At 38.7% G+C, this 9898-nt stretch overlaps 1 protein-coding gene across 9 annotated transcripts in view; it reads left to right on the top strand.

Annotated features, from left to right (window-relative positions):
• Nucleotides 1–9898, top strand: part of ANKS1B (ankyrin repeat and sterile alpha motif domain containing 1B) — a 6771497-nt gene that overhangs the window by 3578497 nt on the left and 3183102 nt on the right. For all 9 annotated transcript variants that reach the window (XM_044087908.1, XM_044087910.1, XM_044087909.1 and 6 more), the window contains one exon: nt 4413–4485. In XM_044087908.1, the coding sequence (XP_043943843.1) occupies nt 4413–4485 (73 nt within the window). The remainder of the gene's footprint in view (nt 1–4412; nt 4486–9898) is intronic.

Below are 9898 nucleotides of genomic sequence, written 5' to 3'. Positions count from 1 at the left end.
CAGCTTCTCTACGAGAAAAGGGTTGGTAGAAATAAAGTACCAGTTTTTTTGAATAATTTCTAAAATTTGCTTAGAATTATTATTAAAGGTGGTGGTAAAACTCAAAGACATAGGGACTAAATTGACATTTGTACCCATGTTAGAACTGTCGTGTGGTAGTCACGAACCTTAGGGTTAGAGGCAAGGGTTAGGGTAAAGCGATAGTAGGGCTATCCCCTTACCTTGACCCATGCCCTAACCCTAAGGTCCGTGACTACTAGCCCGTTCGGTCTAATGGGTTTGCGAAGTGCACTTTTGCGTTAGTGTGAATGTACTTTTGAAGTTCGAAGTAGTGAACTTTCGTTCTTCAAAAGTGCACCCACATATATATATATATATATATATATATATATATATATACTTCAGAGTATTCAAATGGTTATACCTTATTTAGAAATCAGAAATTCTTTGCTGAAAAACAAATGGATGAGCACTTTCACTCTTAAAAGAGCTCCATCAGACCTAAATCCAGTTTACATGACATGCAGTATTTATCTGCTTTAATGTCAGTTATATCGATCTGGGGTCATAAATGTATGTCACAGGCTGATCATGCAGGCTACAACAGCACCCAAAAAACACTTCTGTCAACCACAGTGCAAAGGACAAGACTGAATCAAGTATCTTCCAGATAAACAAAATTATCACATCAGACCAAGCACAATGTCTTACTGCAGTCTAGGTCATATTAACATGCCATTGGAAACTAAGATTTTTTTCACCCAGTTTTTCTTTTTTAACGTATGTGTCTTACAGAACTCTTGAGTACCCCAGGACCAAACGCAGGCAAGAAAATATTTAATACTTCTGGCTTTCAAATAAATTTACATATTAATTTTAACGGACAATAAATGGATTAAAGTGTACACCTAAACTATACTCTTGCAATTTTCTACTTTGGCAAAAGGATGACCCAAAGTTTAAAAAACAAACTCATGGAAAATGAATACTTGCATGATGCAGTCTCATGCCACCCTTACAGCTTTATTAATGAGGTCACCATAAATACAGGTATATGGCACAAATTCCAATATTTCCAAAATAATATTACCTCTACTAAAATTTCAGACAGATATGAGCACGAGTACATAACCGGCTCATGTATACACAGGGTAGTGTTCCAGCTCAGGTTCAGTGATCAGAAGGTCAGCTTTTCTTCAAAAACTATTTATATTATTCTTCTGTTTTGTGTACTTCCTGCGTAGCTTTATCACCAGGAATCATATACCAGCTTGTAATGTTTTCACATTACATATTTATTCATGTGTATTTGCGAATCAGGACAGAGCGCTTATTCATGTAGATCTTTTTTAGTCTCAGCCTAGGAACACTATCTGTGCAAGTGACTTGCTCAAATTCACAGAACAGGCCAAAGGAAACGAAGATATCCAAACCATATATGACAGAAAACAGCTTTTTAGCAGCTGATACCTTTAACCATCTGCACTACCTGGCAGGAGAATGCTCTGCAGAGACAAGGTCATAACTAGCTAACACAAAACCTAAGAAACCGCTCTCAGATTCATAGCCTTTGCACCTTATTTTTTGGAGGTACAAAGAATATGTGAGCAGCTAATAGAATCATGAATGTAATCAGTAACCATGACCTGCCATGAAATTATTTTGTTGTCTACATTCCAAATTTTGTTTACATTCCAGAGACATACCCTGAACAGTTGAAGGTAAGTAAATGTTTGTTTAACAAAGCTTTTAATCAGTTTTACTTGTTTTACTTTGAAGATGTGTACCAAATTTTATAAATCAGTAATATCTGTTCCTGTGTATCAATTAACCATCTTCTGAGCACCAAAATGTTTGCAAATGTTGCTGATTTAGTACCTCTACAAATATGGCACTGGTTTTCTCCTTTAGATTAAATGATTAGCATATGCTTAACAGTTATTTCATTCTGCATTTTTTTGTGAATTTCTTCCTGCAAACTAATATCTTAGTACAGGTGTTGCTGCATTTTGCAAAGTATTTATGGTAGGGTCTTTTATGCATCTGCTATGGGAAAACTACAATTTTTCACATCCTGCTTAGTTGGGTATTGGCAAGAAATGAAGACTGTCTGCTTTCTGCTGTTAATGTTTCAATACACTAGCACAGGCTAGGTCACAGATTCCATTCTTGTGTGCAGTTAGCTAGACTCACAGAAAACTCACAGAAAACAGGGATTGTGAATTATATTAATTAATACCCTTTCCTCTTCTGTCTTCATTGATTTATCTAAGGCTTTTGATATGGTTAACCACCAGCTCCTTATTGAAATACTTAAATCTCTTATATGGTTAACCACCAGCTCCTTATTGAAATACTTAAATCTCTTTCGCTTGATACTTTAGCATTACAAGGGTTCAAATCCTACTTAGAGAATAGACAACAAGCAGTACTATGGGAAAGCAACCTATCTTCTCACCTCCCCATTTCCCTTGGTGTCCCCCAGGGCTCCATTTTAGGCCCATTGTTATTTTCCATTTTCATTAATGACCTCCACCTAGCAATTCCACATGCAACCTGCATTCAATATGCAGACGACTCCACCATTATTTGCTCAGCTAATACTCCTACCGAGCTACAATCCCTTACACAAAATGCATTTAATACAGTTGAACAATTGTTTTTAAACCATTGCCTTCTACTTAACCCTAAAAATACTAAACTTCTACTTTTTACTCCTACCCGTAGGTCTGCCCCTCTTCACTTCACTCTTACATCCAACAATGGGACTCTCATATCTCCTGACACAACCACCAAACTTCTTGGAATAACCATAGATAATAATCTAAACTTCGACACTCATACTAACATCACTATAAAAACAGTAAATAATAAACTGGGATCCCTTTACAGAATCAAACCCTTCCTTACTCCTTCAACCAAAATTGCTATAGCTAGAACTCATTTAATCACTACCTTACTCTATGCTTCACCCATATACACCAATCTCTCAAAAAATAACCTAAACAAACTTGCTACTACCTATCACAGCATTGCTAGATTTGCCACAGGATCTCCTTTTAGAACAAATCACTGCAACAACCTAAAACAACTAGGATGGCTAGAGTTTCATAACCAGATACTATTTCAACAACTCACTATTATCCATAAGAGCTTGTACTACCCCACCTATACACCTATACTGACTACTCTCATTACCCCCTACAACAATCTTAAGAACCTACGCTCCTCTAATAAGCTACTTACTACTATCAGCGAATCCAACAACTCAGCTGGAGATTCACTGTTCTCTAACTCTGTAGGCAAACACTGGAACAGGCTTCCCTCCGAACTCCTATCTCTGTCCTCCATAAGACTCTTTAAACTGAAAATAAAACAATTTCTCAGTACTCACTGGCTTTGTCCTTGTACTAACCCTGACTAACTGTCTTTTCTTCTATTTCCTATGTCTTCTCTGCTCCTAACATGAGTATATTCTACCTACTTACAGCCTCTTGCTGTTTCCTATATATCTTTATTTCACTGTATCATATGTTACATTTGTATAATTAATCAACTGTTTATACTTTTTATCCTGCTTGCAATTGAAAACAACTATTTTGTTTTTATATTTATTGCATTGCATATCTCCTCATCATGAGCTAGGTATGCTTGTAATGACAACTGTATCTAATCTGTATGGCTGTAATCTGTTTAGACCCTTTTTAACTACCGTTATAATTCTTTGAATTTGTGATAATTATTACAGATATATATTGTGTCTGTGTATGGCTGTAACTGTTTAGAGCTATTTTACTACTGTTATACTTCTTTGAACTTGTGATTATTTTTTACTGTATAAAATTATCTGTGTTGGAGCTTTTCTCCTCAGGCCTCTACTGAAAATGGATTTTACTCCAGTTAGACTAGCCCGGTCAACAAATGCATAATAAATAAAAAATAAAATATTTATTTAGATTTTACTTTTTCTCTTATTTCTCAGTTTATCTGACCTTGGAGTTAGTACATATATAAAGTTTGGTGAAGTGGGGACTTGCCCCATGTCAGAGCAGGTACAAGGGTCATGCGCCTCCACAATATAATGCTTTTGTGTATGTTACAACCGTGGAAGTGGCACTGTTATGATTTTGTAATATACTATGGTTTTAAGTCTTTTAATTTTGAATAATCTTGTGTTGGTTAAATGGGACCTTGTTGTCTGTGGTGGACCCATGTGCTGTGGGAATTTTGCTGTTCAAGTTTGGATTGAGAAATGAATGCAGAAACCAATTAATGTGTTTATTGTTGATACATTAATGTTGTACATTTTTATCTGCATATATATATGTTGTCATGAAATTATATCTGTAAGGCTGTTCAAGAGAAGTTAACAAACTTTTTAAAATGTCCCTCTTTTTGGTTTCTCCATGTAGATTGATAAAATCATGAGCTCCATTGGAGCAGGGATCTACACAGGCATAGAAGAGTTGAAAAGAAATATATCAGGTAAGAGAAAATCTTATGTGCTGTACTTTCTAGTTATTAGTCACCTTGGCAAAACAATACTACATTTGCAGTCATGCATCAGATTTAGTATGTCTCTTCTCATTCTGCAACCCAAGTTCAGTGAAACATGGGAACACGATCACTGAGGAGGGTTAACTGCTTGAAATTCAGGGAGGGATGCTGTGAGATTCTCCTGTCACTCATATCCTAGAAGTGTATGCATGCACGTGTGAGTGTGCGTGCTTGCATGTGTTAACATGGCTGTGCATGTGTGTGTGTGTGTGTGTGTGTGTGTGTGTGTGTGTGTGTGTGTGTGTGTGTGTGTGTGTGCACATGTGTGCTCTCACTTGTGTCTCTGTGTGCATATGTATGCACGTGTGAGTGTGCGTGCTTGCATGTGTTAACATGGCTGTGCGTGTGTCTGTGTGTGTGTGTGTGTGTGTGTGTGTGTGTGTGTGTGTGTGTGTGTGTGTGTGTGTGTGTGTGCGTGTATATGTTTGTGCATGCACTGCAGACCTTTATCATACTTTTTTTTCTCATTTTGTGAGAACAAATAATATTATACGATTGCTTGTGTGTAAAACTCTCTTGAATTATTTCCCACATCTTGAGGTCATTGCTGAGGTTTATTCCTTATGAAGCCAGTAAAAGAAGTGCAGACAGAAAGGGCTTGCTGGCAAAACCTCCAAAAAAATATATATATATATATCACGCATCTTGCTTGCAAAATAGAATGGGCAGTGCAGATGTGTCCTATATCCTCCTATGGACTTGCAGCAGGGCCGGTGCTAGTATTTTGGGGGCCCCCAGCAAGTTTCAAGTTGGTGGCCCTACCCAGAAGAATATAAAAAGTGTGACCATATTGCCATCCTGCCTCCTTCCCTATCAAGCTCATGAAGCACCATTTAACAATCACTGTGTAGTATTATTACATTTAGACCATTAAATAGACTTGAAATGTCAAGGTACACACTGGCTGGCATTTAGTACCATTGTTACATTATGACAAGCCCCTGTACCACAGTAAGGTAGCTACTCATGGTGGTACACACACACACTGACTGGGACTGCACAGTGGTGCAGCAGTTAACTTTGTCACCCCCCCCCCCCAGCAAGAGGTTCTCTGGTTCAATTCTCAGCTGGGGTGCCTTCTGTGTGGAGTCTGCATGTCCTCCCTGCGTTCATGTGGTTTCCTCCCACATTCCAAAGACATGCTTCTGCAGCATTTCTCCCTGGGCCTCTGCTAAAAATAGGCTCTGTCCTAGTTGGACTTTCCCAGTCAACAAATGTTAAATAAATACAATTTAGTACCAATAAATTATGACAAGCCACTGAACCACAGCAAGGTAGCCACACACAGAGGTTCACACACTGACTGGCATTTAATACTAATGTTACATTACAACAATCCCCTGTACCACAGCAAGGTAGTCACTCACAAATACACACACACACACACACACACACACACACACACACACACACACACACACACACACACACACACACACACACTGACTGGCATTTAGTAGTAATGTTGTTACATTATGGCAAGCCTCTGTACAGCATCAAGGTAGCTAGTTCCACAGAGGTACACAAAGACACCCACACAGACTCCCTTACACAGTACAGAGACATGAGCCAGACAGTTACACAGACTTGCAGACAGGACATAGACACCCATACTTGATGGACAGCACTACAGTAAGACTGAACATTAAGAATTTAAAATACTGGGCTTATGAACTAATAATGATGCTAGAATAAGATTTTGCAGTAGCATGTGTTGTGTGACCCCACATTTTTGAAGAACAGACGAAAACTAACAAATATCTGGACATTGTGCAACATTCTCACAGCCCCTACCAACCTCCTAACCTCTCAGCATAATTCCAAAGCTGAAAATAACTGCAGAACAAAGGTGTAACATCAAGGATAGTTACAAACATTGCTATGATAAACTTAGAAAGATATTTAGAATAACATTAGCATTCATTACAATAATCAGTACATTCTGCAGAACTCTCATAGTACCCCCAAAAGACTCAGCACAATTATAGAGGAGGTACAAAAAAAAAATAAGACAAGGACGTAACATTAGGGGGTTTAAAACATTGTGGTTATGAACTAATAAAGATGGTAGGATGGTAGAATAACAGATTTTTCCAGTAGCATGCATTGTGTGAATTCACATTTTTGACTAACAGACCAAAAATACAGGTGAAACATCTAAACATTGTGCAACATACTCACAGACCCTACCCCTCTCGTCTAACCTTAACAATTCCAGACAAAACCCAAAAAAAAAAAAAAAAAGAAAAAAGAAAATGCAGAACAAAGGCATAACATCAGGGATAGTTTGAAACTTTGCTATGATCAATTTCGATAGTAGAACAGGGGTTGCACTGGCACGCATTAAGACATCAGTACATTCTGCAGAATTGTCACAGCCCTTACCCCCCCAATATCTCAGCACAATAAATCTGGATGAAGTGAAAGTAAAATAAAAACACAAAGGCATAACATAAAAAACAATGTGCTTATCAGCAAATGCAGATGCTGGAATAACAAATTATGAAGTAAAATGCATTGTGTACCCCACATGTTTTAATGAAAATAGATAAATACCAGACAAACGTCTGAATATTGCACAACATTCTCACAGACTATAACCCCCCCCTACCAACCTGTCAGCACAATAAGTCTAGACAAAGCACAAAATTATCATAGAACAAAGGCGTACCATCAGGGATAGTTGTAAACGCTGCCGGTGTACACAATACTAGTATAACAGGGTTTGCATTAGTATACATTAAAACAGCAGCTGTACATTCTGCAACATTCTCACAGCCACTAGCTCCCCTCCCAACCTCTCAGCACAATAATTCTGGACAGAGCAAAAAATGATCATAGAACAAAGGTGTAGCATCAGGCATAGTTGTAGGCATTGCCCTTATACATAAAACAAACTAGCAGAACAGGGTTTGCATTGGTATACATTAAAACATCTGTATATTCTGCAGTATTCTCACAGCCGCTATCCCCCACTAACAATATTTCAGCACAATTGTACACAAAACAAAAATGCAATATTGAATATTCGTATGCGACTAGATAAAAAAACTACATCAAATCTGGACATTAATTACAAACAAGCCTTCCTTACTCAGTCTGTTAGCAGAAGAATTCTGGACAAAGATAAAATAAAACTGTTACAACCACAGCCCCTCACCCCCCCCCCCCCACCACCACACACACACACACACACACAAATCATCTTGGTGTAACAACTCTGCAGAAAAAAAGTTATACAATCCTCTCCCTAGGCCCCCCCCCCCCCAGCAAAAAATAAAGTTAAAAATAAACCCAGCAACTTACCATTTCTGCAGTTGATAGAAGGCTGCTACTAATCCTCTGTTTGCTTCTACTACACAGACCAGACCTGTTCAGCACTTTTAAATTGCCCTCAAAAGGACAGTTTTTCAGATCTTTTAGAAATCGCCCTTACAAAGGCAGTTAAAATAGAGCTGCTTTGCTGGTCCCAATGTCGTTCCAGCAAAACCTGCATCCTCCATCCATCCTCACAGCATACCTCTCAACATCTTAGCATGAAAAATCTGGACAAAGCCAAAAATAATAGGGCTACAAAGGCTTAAAAATAGGGACACTTTTTAAATATCGCTTATATAAACTTACAAACTTGCTTTCAGGCTTTGCTTTAGCATACATTTTTCTGAAGGATATAAAGTCTAAAACTTAAATGTATCTGCCATTTTTTAGTGACTTCAGTACTCATTACTGTGTAAGAAAACCACAAATTTTATGAAGAACAAACCAAAAATATAAAGCAAAAATCTGGATATTCTTAAAAATCTGGGCAGTTCAGATATTTGCCTAACGTCGACATTCAAAAGAACTGACCCAACAGACCACATATTAAGGTAAACCCAATCAGGAAGCTAGAACTTGCTTCTTGATTTCTACAGCCAATTAGGTCCCTTGCTTCACTGAAGCAGACCTGACTGAGAGCAGCTAACAAGTAAAGCAACGGACCTGATTGGCTGTAGCCATCAAGGAAGCAAGTTCTTTCAGGGGGAAAAAAAAAAAGCAGAATTGCACGACGGCACTGCCGAAATGAATGAGATACCAAGCAAGGAGTGGAACTGATTTTGAAACCTGCGGCTGCTTCATGTGGCGGCCCTCATATGTGGGGAGATAATCAGGGGCTCCCCGTGGCTGCGGGTTTGGCGGGTGCCTAACTCCAGCTATGACTTGCAGTGACATCATATAGAGCACTGACACTTGGGAAAGAAAAAAAAATCATTTGGTTTTGCTGAGTTATAGAAAAAATACACTGCAGTAGTATCTGTGACATCCCCACTCTGGACCATTAATTAAGTAGCCTGAATCCTCACCACTGAGACTGGAGAGGGACATTCACTTGGAATACAAATGGATGCAATCAGTATTTCCAGATGCAGACCTCTCTCCATCAAGCACAGTTTCCCTTAAGAGCACGCAGGGAACACAGTCAGCCTGGGGTCTGGATTTCTCTATATCTGTCTCTCTCCAGGTCCCCAATACGGTCGTCCACTGGTACAGCTTCTCTGTGAAACCAGTGCTTTGTGTCCCTGCTCTCTGCATCTGACACACACACTCTTTGAGATTTAATTTTCACATCCCTTACAATCTCAGGCCAGTAAAAGTTATGCATAATGCATCTCTTGGTATGCTTTATGCCCATATAACCTGCAAAAGAAATGTCATGGGCTATGGCTAGTAGTACAAAAAACAAGCGACAATTGAATATAAAAAGCACCTTTATAAGACACAAAGCTTTCGGGAAAACACTCTTTCTCAATGATTAATCATCTCTAATCATCTCTAATCATTGAGAAAGGGTGTTTTCCCGAAAGCTTTGTGTCTTATAAAGGTGCTTTTTATATTCAACTGTCGCTTGTTTTTTGTGCATTGAACTTTGAACAGCTGTTGGTTTATTTTACTATGGCTAGTAGTGCCAGATGGTAAGCTCTAGGCACTATCAACTGCTGTATTCCCTCACCCTCTAGCCCTCCCTCAGTGGTCCACTGTCTGTACAGTAACCTTTTGTTCCAGTATACAAACTCCCCTTTTCCTTGAGAATCAGGTGCCTCCCTAGCTTCCTGCCTCAAGCCTTGTAATGTAGGGTCTGAGAGCTGAGCCTCTCAGTGACCCTTCCATGGGAAGTCTGGTATCCTCTGACAGCAGTGCCTCACTGTCAGCATGGGTACTGTCACTCTTCTTGTTTCCCATTATAGATAAACAGGTGGGGTAACTTATTTATATGCTTTATTACACAGAAACACATCAGGATGGATAGCAGCAGTACAAAATATAAACAAACTGATCAACAGACAGACTACACAGAACGCAT

Source organism: Protopterus annectens, chromosome 11.part0 (assembly GCF_019279795.1).
Source record: "Protopterus annectens isolate FY-2018-M chromosome 11.part0, PAN1.0, whole genome shotgun sequence".
Lineage (NCBI taxonomy): Eukaryota > Metazoa > Chordata > Ceratodontiformes > Protopteridae > Protopterus > Protopterus annectens.
This window is presented reverse-complemented; position numbering and strand designations above follow the sequence as displayed.